The sequence below is a fragment of the Coregonus clupeaformis genome, chromosome 34 (assembly GCF_020615455.1).
Source record: "Coregonus clupeaformis isolate EN_2021a chromosome 34, ASM2061545v1, whole genome shotgun sequence".
In the NCBI taxonomy this organism is placed as follows: Eukaryota; Metazoa; Chordata; class Actinopteri; order Salmoniformes; family Salmonidae; genus Coregonus; species Coregonus clupeaformis.
This window is the reverse complement of record NC_059225.1, coordinates 18,472,929-18,499,794: the sequence shown is the minus strand read 5'-3', so window position 1 is coordinate 18,499,794 and position 26,866 is coordinate 18,472,929. Positions and strand designations below refer to the sequence as shown.

Below are 26,866 nucleotides of genomic sequence, written 5' to 3'. Positions count from 1 at the left end.
CAAGGCAGGTGATTCCTATGGGTACAGGGGGAGAAGGAGCAAGGCAGGTGATTCCTATGGGTACAGGGGGGAGAAGGAGCAAGGCAGGTGATTCCTATGGGTACAGGGGGGAGAAGGAGCAAGGCAGGTGATTCCTATGGGTACAGGGGGGAGAAGGAGCAAGGCAGGTGATTCCTATGGGTACAGGGGGGAGAAGGAGCAAGGCAGGTGATTCCTATGGGTACAGGGGGGAGAAGGAGCAAGGCAGGTGATTCCTATGGGTACAGGGGGGAGAAGGAGCAAGGCAGGTGATTCCTATGGGTACAGGGGGGAGAAGGAGCAAGGCAGGTGATTCCTATGGGTACAGGGGGGAGAAGGAGCAAGGCAGGTGATTCCTATGGGTACAGGGGGGAGAAGGAGCAAGGCAGGTGATTCCTATGGGTACAGGGGGGAGAAGGAGCAAGGCAGGTGATTCCTATGGGAATCATTAAGACAGCTAAGAGGGAGTATTGCCGCTGGTTCTGTGGAAACAGGTATGTGGGATGATTAAGAAGATGAGTGGGGTCAGACGAGATTGGGATCTCCCTGTGCTGAAAAGTGGTAGGATTGTCGCAGTGAGAGATATGGAGAAGGCAGGTAAGTTAGCCCAAGCATTTGCTCAAATAATCTGACAGAAGAGGGCCAGCATGGGAGAGAGAGGGACAGAAGAGAACATCCGGGGGGGGTGCATTCAATGCCCCTTTTACGTTGGCTGAGATGAAGAGGGCATTAGCTAAAGCTGGGGTAACATCTCCTGGGAAGGATGAGATGTGTTACAGCATGATGGCTCATCTCAGTGACACTGCAATGGGGAAAGTCTTGGGCCTTTACAATAAGGTGTGGCAGGAAGGGAAACTGCCTGGAAGTTAGAAGCAGGCTGTAGTGGTGCCGATACAGAAACCAGGGAAAAACCCTACTAGTCCTTCAAGCTATAGGCCGATAGCGTTGACATCTGATGTATGTAAACTTATGGAAAGGATGACAACGGAAAGGCTGACTTACTTTCTGGAGAGTAGAGGACTAATGTCACCAGATCAAAGTGGGTTCAGGAAAGGCAGGGGAACGATGGATCCTGTACTGTGCCTTGAGTCAGTCATATGGAAGACACAGGCAAATAAGGAGTTGGTGGTAGCCGTTTTCTTTGATGTAGAGAAGGCCTATGATATGATGTGGAAGGAAGGCCTACTTATCAAGCTGAATATCATGGGGGTTGGAGGAAGGGCTTATAACTGGAGAAAGGATTACATTTTTGGGCGATCAATACAAGTGAGGGTGGGGAGCTCTATGTCAGAAAGCTATGAGGTAGATAATGGTACCCCCCAGGGAAGTGTCATGAGGGTGGGGAGCTCTGTCAGAAAGCTATGAGGTAGATAATGGTACCCCCAGGGGAGTGTCATGAGGGTGGGGAGCTCTATGTCAGAAAGCTATGAGGTAGATAATGGTACCCCCCAGGGAAGTGTCATGATGGTGGAGAGCTCTATTTCAGAAAGCTATGAGGTAGAAAATGGTACCCCCCAGGGAAGTGTCATGAGGGTGGGGAGCTCTATGTCAGAAAGCTATGAGGTAGATAATGGTACCCCCCAGGGAAGTGTCATGAGGGTGGGGAGCTCTATGTCATAAAGCTATGAGGTAGATAATGGTACCCCCCAGGGAAGTGTCATGAGGGTGGGGAGCTCTATGTCAGAAAGCTATGAGGTGGATAATGGTACCCCCCAGGGAAGTGTCATGAGGGAGGGGAGCTCTATGTCAGAAAGCTATGAGGTAGATAATGGTACCCCCCAGGGAAGTGTCATTAGTCCTTTGTGGTTCTCCATTATGATTGATGATGTATTCTCTCAGGTGAGACCTGATATTGGGAGGTCATTGTTTGCGGATGATGGGGCACTGTGGGAGGGAGAAATAGTTGCCAAAGGAAAGAAAATATTGAATGTGATGCGTTGCTTGTCAGGAATGGAGTGGGGGGCAGATAGCATGCCGTTGAAAATGCTATATATAGCGCTGTTAAAGTCATCACTGGATTATGGAAGTGTAGCATATGGATCAGCAGCTCAGACATCTTTACAAAAGCTAGATGTAATCCAGGCCCAAGTCCTAAAGATATGTTGTGGAGCACTCAGGACCTCCCCTGTGGCAGCGATGTAGGTAGAGTTGGGAGAGATGCCGTTAAAGTTAAGAAGACAACAGCTAGCCATGACATATTGGGTAAATCTACAGGGACATATGGTTACACATCCTACAAAAAAGGTGCTCCTAGAGTGCTGGGAACATGAACACAATCTGAATACAAGCTTTGGGTGGATAGGCAATGCCATGGCGACAGAGATGGGGTTGTTTTGGAGGGAGTTTACCCCCTCTGTGGTTCTTCCTGCTATCCCACCTTGGTTTCTTCCTCAGCCAGTGATAGATCTAGGGTTGCTTAAGAGGGTATGAGCTGTTGAGGAGTAGATTCAGTTGTAAGTGAACATTTAAGAACACAATATTATGCTTTCTTGAATATATTCACAGATGGATCTAAGGACCCTAAAACAGGGAGGACAGGTGCAGATTTTAATGTTCCTGAGTTTAAGGTGGCAGAGATAAAAAGAGCAACGGATCATTTATCTGTTTACACAATGGAGTTGTTGGCCATACTATTGGCTGCAGAGTGGGTGGAGGAGGTGAGGCCAGACAGGGTAGTCATCTGCTCTGACTCCTGTGCAGCACTGATGAGCTTAAATTCATGTGTGTCTCGGAGCAGAAAGGATTTATTGTATGAGGTTTTGCAGTGCTTTTATAGGGTGAAACAGATGGGGGTATTTGTGATGTTCCTCTGGGTAACAGCTCATGTGGGAGTAGAGGGGAATGAGGAGGTGGATGTTATCGCCAAGCAGGCTCTTAAACATCCTAATGTTGAGATGGAATTGTCAATCTGTAAAGCACAAGCCAAGGGGTTAATAAGAACAGTGGTTGAAAACAAATGGCAAGAGTTGTGGAATAGGGAGAGAAAGGGAAGACACCTGTATAAGATCCTGGAAAAGGTGGAGGCAGGGAGGTCCTCAGGCCGAGAGAGAAGGGAGGAAAGTGTAGTCACAAGGCTGAGACTGGGACACACAAGGCTCAATAGTACATTGAAATTGGTGGGAAAACATCCGACTGGGAGGTGTGATCATTGTCAGGAGGAGATGGAGACAGTGGAACATTTTCTATTTCAGTGCCAGAAATATGGGAGGGAAAGGGAGTGATTGTTATTAGATTTGAAGAGTAATGGGGTTGAAGAGCAAGGATTAAGTGAACTGCTGGGGAAATCTTCAGGGGATGTAGTATTTAATTATGTATTTCGTTTCCTTAGGGAGACGAGAATATTGGGCAGGATTTAGACTTTCACTGTCTCTGGTCCACACTCCAGTCCAGTTGGTGGCGGTAATGGAACTTAAAGTTGGTTGCCAACCGCCATGTCAAAACCACAGAAGAAGAAGAAGAAACAGAAGAAGAAGAAGAAGAAGAAGACTTCCACCTCTTCCTTTTCTCAATTCATTACAGAGAGGATTTGCTTACAAGGAAATCTGTACGGGAGATAGTGTCATATAAAGGGAGCAGAAGGGAGGAAGTTATGTTATGTAGGATGAGATTAGGGCATACAGGATTTAATTTCTCTTTGAAATTGATAAAGAAACATGGTACTGGAATGTGTAATGGTTTTATGGTAGAGGAAACGGTTGAACATGTTTATTATTTTGTGAAATATATGATGTAGAAAGGGAGAGGTTGTTTGACAGGGTCAGTGAGGTTAGACCGGAATGGGGAATGGGTGGTATTTTGGGTGGGGGTGATGTGAGTAGTGAGGTTTGGGGAATGGGTGGTATTTTGGGTGGGGGTGATGTGAGTAGTGAGGTTTGTAGGGAATTATTTTATTTTATTAGACATTCAGGGTTAGTGGAATAGATCAGTGGTTCCCAAACTGTGGGGCGCGCCAGTTAAACATTTTTTATTTACATTTCTTTAGCCCATAGATATTGTTGTAATTTTTGGTCACTCAAATATCACATGAATACACATTAGACATGGCAAAATGTATAGAATAGCAAGAAAATGTGCTTTAAAACTGCAAAATGTTCTTTGCACCCCCCCCATGACAAAACGTGTAGAATTGCAGGAAATAAGCATTAAACCTACAGAATTCTGTGCACCAACAAGAGGGGTGTGAACAGTTTCCTTCATTGTAAATAAGAATTTGTTCTTAACTGACTTGCCTAGTTAAATAAAGGTAAAATGAACGGTGCTTGTGCCCATAGAAATATACGTGGTGCGTGAGCGCGCAGGATATTCCCCAATGCTGGAAGGGGGGCCCCCCCGAGTTATTTTTTGGGGGGAACCCATGTTATAGATAGGTCGTGACTGGCCTCGCACTCCAGTATAGTAGGTGGCGGTGTATGCACCTGTCAGTTGGTTGCGATCCGCCAATAAAAACTTAAAGAAGAAGAGGATTAGCTTGGTAAGAGCTCTATGTTGTGTACAAACGCAGAAGTATACCCGCTACTATTCAATAGCTTGGAGCACCTAGCCTCTCCATCTGGGTGCTCTGCTGTCCCCCCACTCGTTTTGGCTTGTGCCATCTCGTTTGGGTTTTGTCCTTGTTTTTAGTACAACCTGGGCGATACATGGTTTGGTCGACCAGTACTGTATTGCGGCGCTGAGGGTTTGTCTAGTTGTCTGTGTGACTTGTCTGTCCACCGGGAACCCTCCCGGTTTAGCCTTCGAGTTCGGGGACGCTTACCCCGCAAGATCGAGAGACTGTATGTTTCGCTCCGGCGGACTTACAGTTCTCCTCTGAGCTAGGTGTCGCACCATGTTTTCATCTTTCACGAGGCTGAGCCATCTTGCCTACACGCTTGTGTGTAGGGTTGCCATGTTCGTGGTTTTCAGAGCAAATTGGGCTACTTTGAAAACGATGTCGCTGGTGGAAATGTATTGGTCACGGGTGGTGGGTTTTTGGGCTACTTCTAAATTGCACCGCGGCCGCCATGGCATTTCTCTTGTTTTTACTATACATATCACTGTTACTTGCTGCTGACTATCAGGCAGTTAGCAGGCTGTTACTGAGTGAGTGAATGCTGAGGAAGGCCGTGTGTGCATTGAGAGAGCACTGGTTGAGAGAGTGCTGCAGCAGAGTCAGCTAAGTCACAGAAACAGAGCAGCACGCGCACGTCGTGACAACTTTTTACCAGTTGTTGGTAGGCTATTTAGACTGGTCATTATGGAGACGCCCTTTTCCCATAAAACATATTAAAGCGTTAGAACTGATATAACGTCGACAAAGCATTGGAAAACAACTTTAGGCGCACTAGAGCTCTTTAGATGAATTCGCTCAGAGGTGGTTTAAAGTCAACCGCATTCGAATGTCGACTTTTCTTATTGATAACCATGTCAAGCGAAGGGTTTTACTCGTGCTCAGTTCTAGGGTCTGGAGCGCTGCACGAGTGGACATTTGAAATGGAAGTTATGGAACTCCCTCGCATGCTTCTGTTATCGGGAAAAAGTCCACAATGAAAAATACATTAAATGTGGAGAATGATAGGGTACATTTGCATCTGTTGGCCATCAAGTAGGCTATTAATTTCTATGCCATTGTAGGCTACTGTAACCTACCATTTGATACAACAAATATGTTGAAATGACGATATCACTTTAGTCATTGCATATCAATTTGTGCCACTTGTGTATCCTACCTGGAGCTGGCAAACGGATTTAATAAATAGCCTATAAATCAGTTTGTTGTTGTAGCCTTGCTATTATGCAATTATTAATGGCCATGTTTAGTTAATTAAATTGAAAGTTATCCATTGTGATCATGGTCACAGCTCTATCGCAACACTTAATGTCAGTTTCATTGTGGACTTTTCCCTGAAATGAGATGTAGGCCTATCAGGGGCTATAGGCTACCTGCATCTAGCTCAGCAAACCATGGCAAAGTTGAATTGCAATTCTAAACCCAGATTTTAGTCAGTAGCCTATGCCTATTGAAATAACAAGGCAATCTTGCAAATAGGCCATTTATAACAGTTTGTAGCCTTAACATCTGGCATATAATAAAGGCACAATTGCCAGAAAATAGCCTAACATTAGTTTTTTGAAGTTCGTCCAAGTGTCTCTTGCACAGCGACTTCGAGATCCTCTGTCCCAACTTTCATCACTCAAACTCTCCTGTCGGATTTATCTATAGTTATGCACATTTGCAAACTATATTTATTTACAATTATAAACTGGGTGCTTTGAACCCTGAATGCTGATTGGTTGAAAGCCATGGTATATCAGACCATGTACCACACTTGCACTGTTCTAATTACATTGGTAACCAGTTTATAATAGCAATAAGGCACCTCAGGGGTTTGTGGTATATGACCAATATACCACGGCTAAGGGCTATGTCCTAAGAACAGCCTTTAGCCGTGGTATATTGGCCATATACCAAACCTCCTTTGGCCTTATTGCTTAATCATAGCAGTCAAAATAAGTTAAATCGACATCCATTTATGGAAAATGATCTGGAGAGTTTAATAAGTGTGATTTTTTTTTTCTCTTGCGATATATTCATATTTTGCTTCTTAGCCTACATCATAAAAAATGACGTCGATATTCCTTCTTATTTAGCTCGATAACGTTATGGAAAAAGGGTTTATTGGATAAATGTGGTATCTCCTCTCTTGCAGCGAAAACAGTTTTTGGGGCTAGTTTTCAGGCCTTGTGGGTGGGTTTTCAGAGGTCATTGGGCTAGAAACTTTAGCTAGACCTGGCAACCCTGCTTGTACATACCACAGTGAATAAACTATGCAAACTTTTTATTTTATTTCACCTTTATTTAACCAGGTAAGCCAGTTGAGAAACTAGCTAGCTTAACCAGAAATGACCATTGCAGGACTAAGCACAGTTATAAACACACTTTCCATTAAGTCCTGCCAACCTGAACCCCCACGTATATAGCAAGAAATAAGCTATAAGTGTGGTGTGGGTTACAGCCGACTCACACATTTAAAGCAAGAAATAAGCTATAAATGTGTGAGAGGCAGAATGCCCTGCCCCTTGACGGTCAGGCAGTTCACACTTCACGTCTCCTCCTTCAGATAGTGTGTATGAGGCAAAGCCTGATACTGTAGGTCCATAGTAATCTTTACTATTATAAAGTATTGCGCAGTGTTTACTATAGACATAGTATTTTACACTGTTGGATTAATGTTTTCCACAAGGAAAAGCTACAGACATTCATGTCTCCTCTCCTTCAGATAGTGTATGAGACTAAGGCTGATACTGTAGGTCCCATTCTATACTATCATACAGTATTGCACAGTGTATACTATAGACAGTAATATTACACTGTTGGCATTCTCCAGTATTAGGCTGAGTTTATGCTAGCCCCACCATAGTGAGATTACACTGTTATTTGTTCACACAGTTGCTGGGTTGCGATAGTTTTCTGTTACACTATTTTACAGTACAGACATTAACTATCAAAGTGTCCCATGGAAACTCATATCTCAGCTCTATTACACTGAGGGTTTCAGTGTATAGCTGGGTTTACTATAGTTCTGATGCACTACTTTACAGTACAGACAGTAACTATCCCTTAAATGGAAACTGACACATCTATTACAATACTGTTTTTTTCACACAGTGTGTACCTGGGTTTACTGTAGTTTACATACAGTAACTATGCTAGTTTTCAGTGACTATCCTAGTTTTCCCTTGTGTTGGATTCTAGCTTGGAATATACTTATTCATGTTACCATACTAGAACTTATTGACTACTTTACATGTATAATGAATGTATATGTAGGGGTCAATGGAGGGTGGATGAGAACTAGGTGTTTGGAAAGTTACTGAGTAAGAAAGGGGAGTGCAGAAAGTTTATATTCTGTCAGAACATGTTATTGTTAAGTCTCATGTATCCTATGGAGAGGGGCAAAAGGCAACAGTCTGGTTTCAGTCACTGATAAGGTAGGACAGCCGTGGAGTAGGGAGGAGTGAGGAATTCGGCCCGTGGTCAGGTCAGATGAAGTGAGGAGGAACAGTCAGTCCTGTCACACACATATATTTCCACGCCCATGAAGGTTCTAGCAGGAGGCTACACCAATGAGAGGAACCAATTAAGTTCCTGACTAGCAACAGAGATGTATTGGCTGTCTAGCTTTTTACTCTGTCAGAACCTAACACTTGGAAACTCACTTTTCAGCTATTGCACTGCGGTCTTGCACAGTGTGTAGCTGGGGTTACGATAGTTTTCTGTTGCACTACTTTACAGTAAACAGTAACTACTTAGTTTCCCCTGGAAACTCACATCTCAGCTCTATTACACTGAGGTTTTCAGTGTATAGCTGGGTTTACTATAGTTATGTTACACTACTTTACAGTACAGACAGTAACTATCCTAGTATCCCTTAGAAACTCACTGGTCTTACGCAGTGTGTAGCCGGGGTTGCCATATTTTTCTGTTAAACTGCAGTGTATACACTACCCTTCTCTTCTTCCAACAGAGAGAAACTACCATTTCCAGTATGGCGTTTTGCCTTGAGAAATGCAAGGTGTCCCTGCCCACAGGCAGCGGACTGCGTCTAAGAAGGGTGGCACTCTGCAGTCATCCTGAGGTGCTTGCCGCTGGCATTGGCAGATTCTCACAGGTCTAAAGGGCAAACTGAGAGAGGCAAGTGGAGGCCCCATCGGTAGTGAAGACAGTGATGGAAGGCTACGAACTCCAATTCTGATGACGGCCACCGCTATAGTTCTGGCTCCTCTAATGTCTCAGGTTCTTCTAGTGTTGACGCCCTGGTTTACTGAATTTTTCCAAATGTGTTCAGATGAAAGGAGTGTCGACCTACATCCTAACCTCTCTTTCTGGCCAAGGGTTCTGTCTGACAAACAAGTTAACTGTCCATTACAGTTGTCCACATACGCCCCTCTCGCTATTGCAGGTGAACTAGGGGCTTCCCCCAGTGTGTTGTGCCCGGCTAGGGCAATGTACACTTACTTTTCACAGACACAGGCAATACGAAAGCTTTATCAGTTTTCGTTTAGTCTGGTGAAAGAGTTCTGGGCCAGGGCCTATCCAATCGGACTCTCACATTGCATGATGGACACTGTTACTGCAGAATTTTGGCTGGCCCACCGGCCTTTTTCCCTTTTGCTGTGGTGGCACATTCTACTGGAGGTGTAACTGTCTTACCTGGACGATTACCTATCCAGGGAACAGGCCACAACGGACACGAGGACCCTCTTGAACCACATTCGAGTTCTGGGCCTCACATTTTAGTTCTGTGCCTCACCCTAACGAGGAGAAGAATCACCTGACAGAAGGTGATCTAACTCGGATTGTCCATAGACGACTCATGACGGCATGTCTCCCTCAGGTGAGGTCAGCAGCAGGGACTGGGAAACTAGTCAGGATCGAGGGAAAGATGAACGGAGGAAAGTACAGAGAGATCCTTGATGAAAACCTGCTTCAGAGTGCTCAGGACCTCAGACTGGGGCGAAGGTTCACCTTCCAACAGGACAATGACCCTAAGCACACAGCCAAGACAACGCAGGAGTGGCTTCGGGACAAGTCTCTGAATGTCCATGAGTACCCTAGCCAGAGCCCGGACTTGAACCCGATCGAACATCTCTGGACAGACCTGAAAATAGCTGTGCAGCAACACTCCCCATCCAACCTGACAGAGCTTGAGAGGATCTGCAGAGAAAAATGGGAGAAACTCCCCAAATACACGTGTGCCAAGCTTGTAGCGTCATACCCAAGAATACTTGAGGCTGTAATCGCTGCCAAAGGTGCTTCAAGAAAGTACTGAGTAAAGGGTCTGAATGTAAATGTGATATTTCAGTTTTTGCTTTGTCATTATGGGGTATTGTGTGTAGATTGATGAGGGGGAAAAAAACAATTTAATCCATTTTAGAATAAGGCTGTAACGTAACAAAATGTGGAAAAAGTCAAGGGGTCTGAATACTTTCAGAATGCACTGTACACTACGTCTGTTTCCACTGGATTAAAGCTTGTTCTGTCATACCCTGATCTCTTTCACCTGTCTTGTGATTGTCTCCAACCCCCACCAGGTGTCTCCCATTAACTTGTGTATTTATACCTGTGTTTTCGGTTTGTCTGTTGCCAGTTTGTCTTGTCCCATCAAGTCCTACCAGCGTGTTCCCGTGTTTCCTGTGCTCTAGTTTGAGCTTTTTCTAGTCTTCCCAGTTCTGACCTTTCTGCCTGTCCTGACCCTGATCCTGCCTGCACCTGCCTGACTCTGATTTGGATAACAACTCTTTGCCTGCCTTGACCTACCGATTGCCTGCCCCTTGTACTATAATAGACTCGTACTATCCGCCTCCTGTGTCTGCATCTGGGTCTTAGCCTGAGCCGTGATAGTACTAACTGGCCATGACTGACCCAGCAGACTCGGACCAGCTCCGCAACGCTGTCTCCTCCCAAGGAGCCACCATAGGAAGACACAGGGGGTTACTACAATGCCTTATGGAGGGACTCCATACCCTAGCAGAACGCCATGACCATGCGTTCAATACATTGCTGGAGCAATTCTGCGGATTCCCAACTAAGCAGCAAGCCACAACTGTAACCCCCCAGACTCTCAGAAACCCCACCACCAGCGGCGCTTCTTCCCAGCCTACCCCGGTGTCCCGAGAACCTTGCTTACCTCCTCTGGAGCGCTACACTGGAGATTCTGGAACCTGACAGGCATTTCTCTTCCAGTGCTCCCTCATCTTCGAGCTGCAGCCTTCTTCGTTCCCCTCGAACCGCTCGAAGATAGCGTACTTAATAACGCTGAGGTCTGGGAGGGCCCTTGCCTGGGCTTCGGCAGTGTGGGAGCAACAGTCCACCGTTTGTGGTGGAGGTACGAAAAGTGTTCGACCTCGAGGCAGGGGATTCCAGTACCTGGTTGACTGGGAGATTTATGGCCTGGAGGAGAGGTGTTGGGTCCCTGCCAGGAATATCCTGGACCCAGCACTCATCGCGGACTTCCGCCGTTGACACCCCAGTACCAGGTAAGTCCCAGGGTAGGCCACCAGATGGCGCCCCTATGGAGAATTGTTTCAGTCAAGCAGGACAGTAATTTTGCTAGTTAGCTAGCTTAGCTAGCTAGGCTTTATGTAGGTCCAGGAAACTGGCCCAAAATATCTACTGCCTAACTATTTAGTTATACGTGTAACTCTTTCTCCTTCCTTCCAGAGTCGGACTGCAAGCAGCAGGCTGGAGGTAGAGGTTTCCCCTGAGCCACAACACCAGCACCAGCCGCCATGTGAGCAGGAGTGGAGCCCCACTGTGGGACAGAACCAGAGGTACCCAGAGCCCACACTGACACAGATCAAGAAGGAAGAGGCTGGGTACTGGATGGGTCAGGTTGAAGAGCACATTCTAAAGCTGGAGTCTGATGACCAAGAAAACAAATACCAAATACCAACGATTACTGAAGGTGAGTTCATTTTTGGAGCTCAGAACAGGCATATATCTACCCTTGTCTGCTTTCAGAATATGATAATTGTGAAGACGAGTGAACATTCTTGGGTAAAGAATGCTGCTCTCTTGATTGAACATTATTATTGGCTACTAGTGCACTTGTTGTCAATAGTCAATATGCTAGAAGGCATGCTATTGTGTAAATACACAAAACCCTCTCAAAGGCAGGCACTCAACTCGGCCTACTTTAAAAGCTTCCAGTTGAAGTCGGAAGTTTACATACACTTATGTTGTAGTGATTAAAACTCGTTTTTCAACCACTCCACACATTTCTTGTTAACAAACTATAGTTTTGGCAAGTCGGTTAGGACATCTACTTTGTGCATGACACAAGTAATTTTTCCAACAATTGTTTACAGACAGATTATTTCACTTATAATTCACTGTATCACAATTCCAGTGGGTCAGAAGTTTACATACACTAAGTAGACTGTACCTATAAACAGCTTGGAAAATTCCAGAAAATGATGTCATGGCTTTAGAAGCTTCTGATAGGCTAATTGACATCATTTCAGTCAATTGGAGGTGTACCTGTGGATGTATTTCAAGGCCTACCTTAAAGCTCAGGAAGGAGACACGTTCTGTCTCCTAGAGATGAACGTACATTGGTGCGAAAAGTGCAAATCAATCCCAGAACAACAGCAAAGGACCTTGTGAAGATGCTGGAGGAAACGGGTACAAAAGTATCTATATCCACAGTAAAACAAGTCCTCTATCGACATAACCTGAAAGGCCGCTCAGCAAGGAAGAAGCCACTTCTCCAAAACCACCATAAAAAAGCCAGACTACGGTTTGCAATTGCACATGAGGACAAAGATCGTACTTGTCCTCTGGTCTGATGAAACAAAAATATATAACTTTGGCCATAATGACCATCGTTATGTTTGGAGGAAAAAGGGGGTTGCTTGCAAGCCGAAGAATACCATCCCAACCGTGAAGCATGGGGGTGGCAGCATCATGCTGTGGGGGTGCTTTGCTGCAGGAGGGACTGGTGCACTTCACAAAATAGATGGTATCATGAGGAAGGAAAATTATGTGGATATATTGAAGCAACATCTCAAGACATCAGTCAGGAAGTTAAAGCTTGGTCGCAAATGGGTCTTCCAAATGGACAATGACCCCAAGCATACTTCCAAAGTTGTGGCAAAATGGCTTAAGGGCAACAAAGTCAAGGTATTGGAGTGGCCATCACAAAGCCCTGACCTCAATCCTATAGAACATTTGTGGGCAGAACTGAAAAAACGTGTGCGAGCAAAGAGGCCTACAAACCTGACTCAGTTACACCAGCTCTGTCAGGAGGAATGGGCCAAAATTCACCCAATTTATTGTGGGAAGCTTGTGGAAGGCTACCCGAAACGTTTGACCCAAGTTAAACAATTTAAAGGCAATGCTACCAAATACTAATTGAGTGTATGTAAACTTCTGACCCACTGGGAATGTGATGAAAGAAATAAAAGCTGAAATAAATCATTCTCTCTACAATTATTCTGACATTTCACATTCTTAAAAGAAAGTGGTGATCCTAACTGACCTAAGACAGGGCATTTTTACTAGGATTAAATGTCAGGAATTGTGAAAAACTGAGTTGAAATGTATTTGGCTAAGGTGTATGTAAACTTCCGACTTCAACTGTACTTAGTAACAATAATAATATGGCAACTACTGTCTAATAATAATAACAATAAAATAATAATAAAACATTACATAAACAGCATAAAATAATAGGCCTACAACTAATAAAAACTACTGCTACAACTACTAATACAACTAATAAAAGTAAGTACCTATAATATATACATACATACAGGGGCGGTGTGTTCATTAGGGCGATATGGGCGACGCACTGCCAAACGGGAAAAGGAAGGGATTTTTTTTCTAATCAATTATATCACGGCAACAGTAGTTATCAGTGTTCTAATCTAGACGTCTGATCTGCCACTAAATGTCCAATCAGGCTAAAGTCGTGCTTCAAATGGCCCCGCCCCTTTTGGGGCGATTTCAGTCAGGTTGAAAATCGCCCAGGAGTCTCTCATAGACTATCATGTAAAATCTTTTTTTTTTCAAATATCAGAGCTTTCAATACAATCTCTATGGGTTCCGGGAGGGCTTGCACTTACGCGCTTTCGTCATACGTAACATAAGTAACCATGAACATAACTAAGAAAAGAGCGGGTAGCAGCGTCAATCAATTCACGTACAACTGTCAAGATGGCTAGCTTTGCGTGGCAAAGATGAAACTGAGGGCTCCACCAACCCTGGTATTTTTCTTGGACTTGTCAACTTTGTGGCACAATTAGATGAGGTGTTTGATGACCATCTTAAAAATGCTAAAGTTTTCAAGGGCACATCAAAGACCATTCAAAACGAGCTACTGGAGTGTATGCTAGCGGTCATGAGGGAACATATTGTGGAGGAGGTGAAGTCGGCGAACTTCGTAGCTATCCAAGCTGACGAGACCACGGACGTTTCTACACAGACACAGCTGGTGCTTGTGCTGAGGTACATAGATAGCAACCACAAAGTGCAGGAGCGCTTTTTTGAGTTCCTTCCCATCTCGGAATCAACCTCAGTCTCAATCGCCAGTGTGCTTTTGGAGAGACTGAACGGTCTTTTGCCGACGACGAGAAAGTCAAACTCATTGCGCAAGCTTACGATGGAGCCAGTGTGATGAGGGGAGAGAAGGCTGGTGTGCAGCAAAAGGTGCGTGAGCATTTCAAGAATGCCCATTACGTGCATTGCTATGCGCATCAGCTGAATTTGATCATGCAGCAAGCTAGAACAGTTTCAGTACAAGTAATGTAGCCTCTCTCTCTCTTTGTCCCTCCCTGTCTGTCTCTTTAACACACACACGCCCAAATCAGTTCACAGTTGATGTTGTTTAAAATAGTTATTTTTCATTTTTAAAAAAGTAAAAAAAAAAAAAATCTGTTCATGTTCATTTTTACAAATCTATACAATTGGCCAGAATATGGTTGTTCATATTTACAAATCTATACAATTGGCCAGAATATGGTTGTTCATTTTTACAAAGCCATACAGATAGCTGTGTTTACCTTTTCTAGAAATTATTTTCAAATTCTGTTTTCAGGCAAAATGTCTATCACTGTTCATTTTCACAAATCTATACAAGAGGGCAGAATATGGAAGTCTATAAAAATTTCTTATTACCAATAACTTGCATCAATGTTTTCAGTAGCCTCTATCAAAAGCTCCTGCTTGCTTGTTGTGAATTATGCTCAGGTGCACATATTTCCAATTCAACCATGAGGCCTTTTTGAAGCAAGTAATGTGTATATCAGTATTGACTTATATGCTGCCCCTGTCTTCATGTTGTTGCTGGACATATCTTTTTTTAAATGTGTGTAGGTCACCTAAATCATCAGAAAAATTGCCCCCCCTGAGAATTTTTTCAGGAGCCGCCACTGCATACATATTTAGAAATATCTTCACATGGTGATGTTTGTATTACTTAAAAACACAAACTATTTGTTCTTACGTTTGAAAAATAATGGGCCGTAAAGGTGGATGGATTTCCCATTGAATTCACACTTTTTGGGTAGGTCCTAGAACATTCACACCTGGCATTGTAGCCCACCTGCAAACAGTTGTCTGGACACAGCCGTGGAAGTGAAAAGAAAAGCGAATATTCACACATTTGTCTGGGCGTCCATTGAATTCAGATTGAGTGGGTAGGATTAGGCCCTCAGCAAATTCATACCTGGCCAAATGACCAATCAGCGCTCTACAGTGCAAGCATTAGACTTGCATATACACTGAACAAAAATACAAACGCAACATGTAAAGTGTTGGTCCCATGTTTCATGAGCTGAAATAAAAGATCACAGACATTTTCCATATGCACAAAAAGCGTATTTCTCTCAAATTTTGTGCACACATTTGTTAGTGAGCATTTCTACTTTGCCAAAATAATCTATCCACCTGACAGGTGTGGCATATCAAGAAGCTGATTAAACAGCATGATCATTACACAGGTGCCCCTTGTGCTGGGGACACTAAAAGGCCACTTTAAAATGTCATACAACACCATGCCACAGATGTCACAAGTTTTGAGGGAGCATGCAATTGGCATGCTGACTGCAGGAATGTCCACCAGAGCTGTTTCCAGATAATTGAATGTTCATTTCTCTACCATAAGCTGCCTCTAACGTTGTTTAAGAGAATTTGGCAATATGTCCAACCGGCCTCAAAACCGCAGACCACGTGTAACCACGCCAGCCCAGGACCTCCACATCCAGCTTCTTCACCTGCAGCTCAACCATTTCCACTGGAGGGAGACTTCTCAACATAACACTACAGCCACTGCATCGGTGTCTACTGCCCAGGCAACAAGACCACCGGTGTCGTCTGCTCTGGCAACAAGAAGACCGGTGTCTACTGCCCTGGCAACAAGACCACAGGTGTCGTCTGACCTGGCAACAAGACTAAGGATGTCTACTGCACTGGGAACAAGACTGGCCAGAAAGAATGATCTGTAAGTTGAACATGTCTAATACATTTAAAACAACTCCATATTCATCGTAACGTCCTATGAGTCATTTGTATTACTAACTCATCAATCTTTTGTGCGGAAGTGTTATAACAAATCTGTTACTATACTAATTATGCTTTCTCTGTTTTCATAGAAGGCAGTTAGAGATTTTTACATTCTCGGTGGTGAGGAGAACAGATACAAAGCCGGGCGAAAGGTAAGGATACAACTTTATATTTGTTTGTTATAAAAAATATGTTATGCTCATCATGTGTTCCAGGAAGAACAGTGCCCACAACACCTACACAATATATACAAAAGTATGTGTACACCCCTTCAAATTAGTGGATTTGGCTATTTCAGCCACACCCGTTGCTGACAGGTGTATAAAATTGAGCGCACAGCCATGCAATCTCCATAGACAAATATTGGCAGTAGAATGGCCTTACTGAAGAGCTCAGTGACTTTCAATGTGGCACCGTCATAGGATGCCACCTTTCCAACAAGTCAGTTCGTCAAATTTCTGCCATGCTAGAGCTGCCCCGGTCAACTGTAAGTGCTGTTATTGTGAAGTGGAAACGTCTAGGAGCAACAATGGCTCAGCCGCGATGTGGTAGGCCACACAAGCTCACAGAACGGGACCGCAGTCTGTCCTCGGTTGCAACACTCACTACCGAGTTCCAAACTGCCTCTGGAAGCAACGTGAGCACAATAACTGTTAGTCGGGAGCTTCATGAAATGGGTTTCCATGGCCGAGCAGCCGCACACAAGCCTAAGATCACCATGCGCAATGCCAAGCGTCGGCTGGAGTGATGTAAAGCTTGCCACCATTGGACTCTGGAGCAGTGGAAACGTGTTCTTTGGAGTGATGAATCACGCTTCACCATCTGGCAGATGGACAAATCTGCATTTGGCGGATGCCAGGAGAACGCTACCTGCCCCAATGCATAGTGCCAACTGTAAAGTTTGGTGGAGGAGGAATAATGGTCTGGGGCTGTTTTTCATGGTTAAGGCTAGGCCTCTTAGTTCCAGTGAAGGGAAATCTTAACGCTACAGCATACAATGACATTCTAGACGATTCTGCGCTACCAACTTTGTGGCAACAGTTTGGGGAAGGCCCTTTCCTGTTTCAGCATGATAATGCCCCTGTGCACAAAGCGAGGTCCATACAGAAATGGTTTGTCGAGATTGGTCTGGAAGAACTTGACTGGCCTGCACAGACCCCTGACCTCAACCCTGTCGAACACCTTTGGGATTAATTGGAACACAATGCGAGCCAGGCCTAATCCCTCAACATCAGTGCCTGCCCGACCTCACTAATGTTCTTTAGGCTGAATGGAAGCAAGTCCCTGCAGCAATGTTCCAACATCTAGTGGAAAGCCTTCCCAGAAGAGTGGAGGCTGTTATAGCAGCAAAGGAGGGGACCAACTCCATATTAATGCCCATGATTTTGGAATGAGATGTTCACAGGTGTCCACATACTTTTGGTCATGTAGTGTATTTGTGTAGATGCCTAGTCAACTACAGTGAGGGAAAAAAGTATTTGATCCCCTGCTGATTTTGTACGTTTGCCCACTGACAAAGAAATGATCAGTCTATAATTTTAATGGTAGGTTTATTTGAACAGTGAGAGACAGAATAACAACAAAAAAATCCAGAAAAACTTTGTTATAAAAACATGTTATAAATTGATTTGCATTTTAATGAGGGAAAAAGTATTTGACCCCCTCTCAATCAGAAAGATTTCTGGCTTTAGGAGCACACTCTTAAAGGGAGTGCTCCTAATCTCAGCTTGTTACCTGTATAAAAGACACCTGTCCACAGAAGCAATCAATCAATCAATCAGATTCCAAACTCTCCACCATGGCCGAGACCAAAGAGCTCTCCAAGGATGTCAGGGACAATATTGTAGACCTACACAAGGCTGGAATGGGCTACAAGACCATCGCCAAGCAGCTTGGTGAGAAGGTGACAACAGTTGGTGTGATTATTCGCAAATGGAAGAAACACAAAATAACTGTCAATCTACCTCGGCCTAGGGCTCCATGCAAGATCTCACCTCGTGGAGTTGCAATGATCATGAGAACGGTGAGGAATCAGCCCAGAACTACACGAGAGGATCTTGTCAATGATCTCAAGGCAGCTGGGACCATAGTCACCAAGAAAACAATTGGTAACACACTACGCCGTGAAGGACTGAAATCCTGCAGCTCCCGCAAGGTCCCCCTGCTCAAGAAAGCACATATACAGGCCCATCTGAAGTTTGCCAATGAACATCTGAATGATTCAGAGGAGAACTGGGTGAAAGTGTTGTGGTCAGATGAGACCAAAACCAAGCTCTTTGGCATCAACTCAGCTCGCCGTGTTTGGAGGAGGAGGAATGCTGCCTATGACCCCAAGAACACCATCCCCACCGTCAAACATGGAGGTGGAAACATTATGCTTTGGGGGTGTTTTTCTGCTAAGGGAACAGGACAACTTCACCGCATCAAAGGGACGATGGACGGGGCCATGTACCATCAAATCTTGGGTGAGAACCTCCTTCCCTCAGCCAGGGCATTGAAAATGGGTCATGGATGGGTATTCCAGCATGACAATGACCCAAAACACACGGCCAAGGCAACAAAGGAGTGGCTCAAGAAGAAGCACATTAAGGTCCTGGAGTGGCCTAGCTAGTCTCCAGACCTTAATCCCATAGAAAATCTGTGGAGGGAGCTGAAGGTTTGAGTTGCCAAACGTCAGCCTCGAAACCTTAATGACTTGGAGAAGATCTGCAAAGAGGAGTGGGACAAAATCCCTCCTGAGATGTGTGCAAACCTGGTGGCCAACTACAAGAAACATCTGACCTCTGTGATTGCCAACAAGGGTTTTGCCACCAAGTACTAAGTCATGTTTTGCAGAGCGGTCAAATACTTATTTCCCTCATTAAAATGCAAATCAATTTATAACATTTTTGACATGCATTTTTCTGGATTTTGTTGTTGTTATTCTGTCTCTCACTGTTCAAATAAACCTACCATTAAAATTATAGACTGATCATGTCTTTGTCAGTGGGCAAACGTACAAAATCAGCAGGGGATCAAATCCTTTTTTCCCTCACTGTAACTGGGTGCCAGCTTTACCAATGGGAAGTGGACCATGAAAGACATAAGGTGAATTTGACTTTTCCCCCACTTTACTGACTTTTAATAGATTGGCAGTAGTGAGTAAAGATGCAACATCAAAGGTTGACGAGTTGTATGATATGCTGTTCTAACCAGTTGACTTGCATCGCTAACCCACCCCTATGACCTTATCGCTTCAGATTCAGCATCAAACAGATACTGGGGTGAGCGAGAGAAACACAGGCTCAAACACCCCAGACATAGCCAAAGAGTAAGACATAAAGAAGAGAAGGCGTCAGAGAGGTCTGTGAATGTGAACTAGTCAATCTGATGCATTTTTTTAAACACTCAGTTCTGAAGAAAAATGGTGTCAGGCCTGTTCTATTCCAAGAATTCAACCTCATATTAAACATTTTGGTATTTTCGGGCCTCCCGAGTGGCGCAGTGCTAGAGGCGTTACTACAGCTCCGGGTTCGATCCCGGGCTGTGTCGCAACCGGCCGTGACCGGGAGACCCATGAGGTGGCGCACAATTGGACCAGCGTCGTCCGGGTTAGGGGAGGGTTTGGCCGGCTGGGATGTCCTTGTCCCATCGCGCTCTAGCGACTCCTTGTGGCGGCCAGGCACATACACGCTGACTTCGGTCACCAGCTGTACTGTGTTTCCTCCGACACATTGGTGCGGCTGGCTTCCAGGTTAAGCAGGCAGTGTGTCAAGAAGCAGTGCGGCTTGGCAGGGTCGTGTGTCGGAGGACACATGGCTCTCGACCATCGCCTCTCCCGAGTCCGTACGGGAGTTGCAGCAATGGGACAAGTCTGTAACTACCAATTGGATATCACGAAATTGGGGAGAAAAAGGGGTAAAAAGTACACAAAGAAATTATAATAATCATGATGTTTAACGGCAATGCGTTTTTGTAGTGTGCTTTTTAATGCCAGCTTCTGTGCGATACTGTTATTACTTGACATTTCTTGTCCACCTTGCATCATAATAACATTGTCTCCTGTGATTTCACACAGGCTTTGACCATTCGATTGAAGGAGCTCACTGCTGATGAGAGGCAGCGCTTCAAAGGGGCATCTGAAGACATGATGTCTGATGTGGAGACAGAACCAGAAAACCCCAACAGATTTGTGGTGATCACCCAACTCTGGCGCTTCCAGGAGTTGGAGAACTTGATCGCGCTAGCGGAGCAACGCATGCAGAAGAGAGCGGTTCCCGAGAAGAGGCGGTGCTACAGTGACGTTAGGAGCGACAGACAACCTCCACCACAGCCCTACCCCGACCACCTGATCGCTCATGTTATAAATTAATTTTGGCTTAATGGATTAACAGTAAAGTATGTCCAATAATACTACCTTAAAGTACTATAGGCTAGGCTAAATACAGTGCAGTATTGGGGATGGGGGGTAGTTAAGTTGTTGTGGCGATTTATTCGTATTTTTGTATTTCATGTTTTAACATTTCCATAAATCTTTCTTGTTTATATTTATTATTAACAGTATTTTTATTACACTAACATCTCTATTGACTAATGTCATTTCAAGGACTCCCATCATTTTAACAAAGGAAACTTGTCCTTTCTGTTGAGAGGATTGTTTCAATGACCTGTGAAGTTTTGGTACTGCGGACAGTTGTTTTATGTATGTTGTTTTTTTTAAACACTGAAAAAGTCTGAAAAGTTATTTCAAGGACTCTTAAATGGGCGCTGGTACAACAATAGTCAGCTACTATGGTTGAGGAAGTCTCTCTCGCTCTGTCAGTTATCTGTCAATCCAGTCCGACTGTCTACACTTTGATGTCTCCTCTTAATGAGGATATGTTGACAGCAAGAGAGCCAAGCTGTTTTCATCCACTCTCATTTAGTGTCTGTTATTGCAGACAGCCGTCTGTCACTCACACCTGCACATACATTATCATATAACCAAATGACTTTGCTCAAGGAATTTGTGTTCATTAAAATACAATGGAACGTTCTCCTAATAAATTAGCATGCTGGACTCAGAATACCATCCTAATACACCAGATGGAATACCTACGTGTAATAAATATGTAGCGCTAGTCTAGTGCTGAGCAATTAGTGCTTTTTTAGGTCGGTTTCGGTTAGATAATTACAAAATAATCATGGTTTTTTATTTAGATTATTTTTTATTAATAAAAGTCCCATGATGGTAGTGACTGCCCATTACTGCTTAACATTTATTAACCATTTATTCAAATTATTTGACTTTAATAAAATATTTCAGTTGTGTATATTACATTTATTTATTTAATGACTTTATTATTTAATTCCAAGTCATCATCTCATCTCTATAGAGCTGCTGCCTATGCTGTCTGACAAAATCACTGTTTCGTAGTTCTTCAAAATAAATAAGGCATATTTTTATGACTGCTGAATACCAACTATCAGTCACTTAGATAATGTATTTTCAGGTAGAGATACCTTGCGAAGCAACAGCTGCTCTCTCTATATCACCTCACCATCATGCATTCTTCCCTCTTCTGTAGCAGGTGTAAAAGAAACACAGACCGGACAAGTAGATGAGCAATGGATTGTGGTCATTGTAGTAAATTATGCGGTAAACTATGTAGAATATTGGCCTGTTGGAAACTACAACACCCTACTACATCGCACAGTTCAGGCTGGATCTGATTTAGCTCTGGAGAAACTACTTTACTGATTGTTATAATCAGAGACAAGCCTACATCCTGTCATTTTCTCTACAAGCACAAACAACATGTCCAGTACACTCTGATGTCTGGAATATGGTATTATATCTTCAATAACAATAATAATCAGATATTGTCCTTTCTGCAATTGAACATCACTGAGACAGAGCCATATAGCAGAATGAAAAGCCTGTTTCAGAACAAATATGCCCGCACTCACTTGTATGGCGCGCGCGCACACACACGCGCACTTCTAGGCAGTGTATTGACAGTAGATAACAGTGATTTAGGAGAGTCCTGTCAACAAATAACTACTTTCCTACCTGGGGTATGAGTAACTCTGAGCAACACAGAAAATAACTCATCCTGCCCCCTCCCCTTCCTCGTCTCACACTTCTAGCTATCTCCCTCCATCTCTCCCATACAATTTCCTGATTGACCCCGCTCATGAATTAACCGTCCCTCTTTTCCTCCCTCTCCTGAATTTCAAAACCAACACAGAAAGAGAGTGAGATAAGGAAGGATATAAAGTGTGTAAACTACAGGGGGAATAAAGCAGATATCTTTTAGCCCTCTGATAAGTGCAGGACCATTAAAGCCAGTGTTATTTCAGACCATGTTAATCTCTTGTTTTGCCTTGAGCTCTGCTCTCTGTAAAAATAGTCAAGCCCAGGAAAACTCTAGGGGCTGGAGGTGTTTAAACAACTGACTCAGTCCCACTTACTGTAATAGGGACAATACTTTGGCTACCGTGAATTGTCTTAGGAGTTGGTTTTCTATGTTATCTACTACAATATTTCTGCAGGTATAATCACTGAATTGTTTCTATAGGCTACTTCAATGCATGATGCCCAATATAGCCCACAACTAAGAGGAAAAACTGGAAGACTGCATTATGCAGTGAAAAACTCCTTTTGAAAGGTCTGTATGTGCTTGTGTGTCTGTCAGAGAGAGAGAGAGGGAGAGAGAATACAGTACCTGTAGCTAGCAGACAGTCTAAAGGAGTGAATTCATCCATGATCATCCAGATATTCCTTCACTTCTGCAGAAGTACTCAACTGGAACAGAGAAACACACACTGTCACTCCATACTATTCTTTCTTCCTTAATTTCTTTCTTTCTTCAAAGATCAAACCTTCAAAATAATTGTCAATGGCCTAAAGTATCTGACACCCAACACTTTGAAGACAAGTAACAAACTATTATCATAACCTCTCACTATTGAGGCAATTCCTCCCAATTAAATCACTTGTTAACAACATATCGTACCTAGGGGCAGACTCCAGCAGGAACGTTCTAAGGAATAAGTTAAAGGAACAGGTTTCCCAACATTTGAACAACCTCTGACCCCAACACTGATTGCTTATCTGAGCGTATAATTTAATTTCTACTCTGCAACCTGACCTTTTGACCAGTTAGTCATTGGCAGCTTCATACCAGTTAGTTCCATCTCAGCAACATGAACAGTGGTGGGAGTGGTTCTGAGGGATTTTTTTAGGGTAACAGAAAGTGACAGGGAGGCAGATACAGTCAATATATTGTGAGGTGTACGTGTGACATGGTTAAAGACAGATGGTGTCAACAGGTTTCCATTATACAGAAGGAATTCTGATGGGAGTCGAAGAATCAACAAACACAATAAAAAACACATGTAAAAATCGTGGATTTTTCTCCATCCTTCCCTGATTCAGAATATACAGTATCATGTTCATAGTCATGGCACACGTTGTGTAAGAGCTATTGAAGATTGAAAGCCCAGAAAAGTACACATTTAAATACATTTCAAAAACAAAAAAAGCCGTGGATTTTTGTCCATCCTATCGATTGAGAAAAAAAAACGAATATCCAATATAAAACTAATTTTACCTCGGTAAACCTTGCAATAGAGAGTCGGCAATGACTGAGATGCCGAGTTTAAACTCACTGCTCTCACATGCCTAGACACACAAACCCATTAAAAACACGTTTTACTGTCAACATGACTAGCTATGTGACTTTGGTAGAATAATCATTCATGTCTTATTTTTTTGGGTGTAAATTCATAAAATACTCACTGAATCAAGTAACTAACAGCAAGAGTTCCTGGTCAGATTTGTATATAGTCAACAACAGCTCCGGATCTGACAGCAAGACGGTCCTGCTCTGGTAGAAAATGTCCATAGACTCTATGATGGCGCCATCTATCGGTGGACCAACATACAATATAATAAAAATATGCTGGGTATGACCTTTAGGTTATGGGTCTATCTATCTAGTACTGAGAATGAATCCTAGATCTGTGCCTCAAATCAAATTGTAATTCTAACATGCTTCGTAAACAACAGTTGTAGACTAACAATGAAATACTTACATACCAACCAAGTTACTTACCAACAATGTAGAAAAAAAGAAAATAGAGATAAAATAGAAAAATAAAACACGTAATGATAACAAGTAATGATAACTTGGCTATATACACGGGGTGTCAGTACAGAGTTGATGTGCAGGGGGTACAAGGTAATTCAAGTAGATATGTACATACAGTGCATTCGGAAAGTATTCAGACCCCTTGACTTTTTCTACATTTTGTTATGTTACAGCCTTATTCTAAAATTGATTAAATAAAAAATTGTCCTCATCAATCTACACACAATACTCCGTAATGACAAAGTGAAAACAGATTTTTTGAAATGTTTGCAAATGTATTCAAAATAAAAAACAGAAATACCTTATTTACATAAGTATTCAGACCCTTTGCTATGAGACTTGAAATTGAGATCAGGTGCATTCTGTTTCCATTGACTATCCTTGAGATGTTTCTACAACTTGGTTGAAGTCCACCTGCGGTAAATTCAATTTATTGGACATGATCTGGAAAGGCATACACCTGTCTATATAAGGTCCCACATTTGACATTGCATGTCAGAGCAAAAACCAAGCCATGACGTCGAAGGAATTGTCCGTAGAGCTCCGAGACAGGATTCTGTCGAGGCACAGATCTGGGGAAGGGTACCAAAAGATTTCTGCAGCATTGAAGATCCCCAAGAACACAGTGGCCTCCATCATTCTTAAATGGAAGAAGTTTGGAATCGCCAAGACTCTTCCTAGTGGCCCAGCCAGAGCCCGGACTTCAACTTGATCGAACATCTCTGGAGAGACCTGTGCAGCAATGCTCCCCCATCCAACCTGACAGAGCTTGAGAGGATCTGCAGAGAAGGATGGGAGAAACTCCCCAAATCCAGGTGTGCCAAGCTTGTAGCGTCATACCCAAGAAGACTTGAGGCTGTAATCGCTGCCAAAGGTGCTTCAACAAAGTACTGAGTAAAGGGTCTGAATAATTATGTAAATGTGATATTTCTTTTTTTTGTTTAGCTTTTGCAAATATTTCTAAAAACCTGTTTTTGCTTTGTCATTATCGGGGTCATGGGGTCTGAGTCCGGGTAGCTATTTGGTTAACTATTTAACTAACTATTTAGCAGTCTTATGGCTTGGAGGTAGAAGCTGTCCAGGGTCCTGTTGGTTCCAGGCTTGCCGTGCGGTAGCAGAGAAAACAGTATATGAGTTGGTTCCAGGCTTGCCTTGCGGTAGCAGAGAAAACAGTATATGAGTTGGTTCCAGGCTTGCCGTGCGGTAGCAGAGAAAACAGTATATGATTTGGGTGGCTGGAGTCTTTGAAAATGTTTAGGGCCTTCCTCTGACACCGCCTGGTATAAAGGTCCTGGATGGCAGGAAGCTTGGCCCCAGTGATGTACTGGGCCGTACGCACTACCCTCTGTAGCGCCTTGCAGTCGGATGCCAAGCAGTTGCCATACCAAGCAGTGATGCAGCCAGTCAAGATGCTCTCAATGGTGCAGCTGTAGAACTTTTTGAGGATCTGAGGGCCCATGCCAAATCTTTTTAGCCTCCTGAAGGGAAAGACGTGTTGTCGTGGCCTATTCACGACTGTGTTGGAGTGTGTGGACCATGATACATCCTTAGTGATGTGGACACCGAGGAACTTGAAGCTCTCGACCCACAACAATACAGCCCTGTCGATGTGAATGTGGGCGTGGTCGGCCCTACGTTTCCTGCAGTCCACGATCAGTTCCTTTGTCTTGCTGACGTTGAGGGAGAGGTTGTTGTCCTTGCACCACACTGCCAGGTTTCTGACCTCCTCCCTATAGGCTGTATCATCGTCATTGGTAATCAGGCCTACCACTGTCGTGTCGTCGGCAAACTTAATGATGGTGTTGGAGTCTAAGGAGCTACACACAGCAACAGTGAATCATAATCCATGCCCCCCAAAACCAACACAGACGCACGCATGTGCACACACACACACACACACACAGACACGTACACACACGCACACACACACTCATACACACACAAACACACACACACAGTACACCAGCTGTCTGTCCGATGGGGGTTTAATCCAAAAGTAAAAACCTTAATCTGAAGGGTAGCCTGCAACATGACAGACAATATAGGGGGTGAATTCAAAATATGCTATACAACAGGGGTCTGCATCTATGAAGCCTATGAACTAATCAATCTACTAAAAACTTCTGTCATTTTCACGTACATACAAATACACCCTCCGCCCCCCTCCCCCACAGACATGAATGCACATAATACATTGAATGGCACGCGCGCACACACACACACACAAACACACACACACATTCTATCCAGTTGTCTGGAGAGACAGTGTGTATAGAGAGTAAGCTAGTAGCCTATGGGGAAAGACATTAGTATTTTTGCCCTACTTTCTCTCTGGCTTGTTAAAAGCAATCGTCTAGCCAATCTGTCACCCTGCTTGAAATGTCTGCTCTGGCTAGGGCTGGCACACACACACACACACACACACACACACACACACACACACACACACACACACACACACACACACACACACACACACACACACACACACACACACTGACCCACAAACACACACACACACACACCATACCACACACATCCCCTCTGGCTAGTTAAGCAGGAGAGGAGGGAGGCAAGGTAGAGATGAATGTCTTTCCAACTCCACCTGTCCCAACCCCAACATTTCACTTAACAAATTATAAACAAAGTCAGGCTGAGGCACAATGTTGTGCTCAGAGGGAGAAAAAAATAC

General features: G+C 43.8%; 1 protein-coding gene across 2 annotated transcripts in view; it reads right to left on the bottom strand.

Moving 5' to 3' along the window:
- The window catches only part of tpk1 (thiamin pyrophosphokinase 1), a 68,375-nt gene extending 44,210 nt beyond the window's left edge, over positions 1-24,165 (bottom strand). Inside the window, exons 1-2 of one of the 2 annotated variants that reach the window (XM_041861646.2) lie at positions 23,823-24,165; positions 22,747-22,826 (exon numbers count right to left, since the gene is read on the bottom strand). In XM_041861646.2, coding sequence (XP_041717580.1) covers positions 22,747-22,792 — 46 coding nt within the window. In that variant the 5' untranslated portion in view covers positions 22,793-22,826; positions 23,823-24,165. Of the gene's footprint in view, positions 1-22,746; positions 22,827-23,037; positions 23,057-23,822 lie in introns of those variants that run through there. The other variant, XM_045210495.1, reaches the window with a different exon arrangement.
- Positions 24,166-26,866: the final 2,701 nt, after the last annotated feature.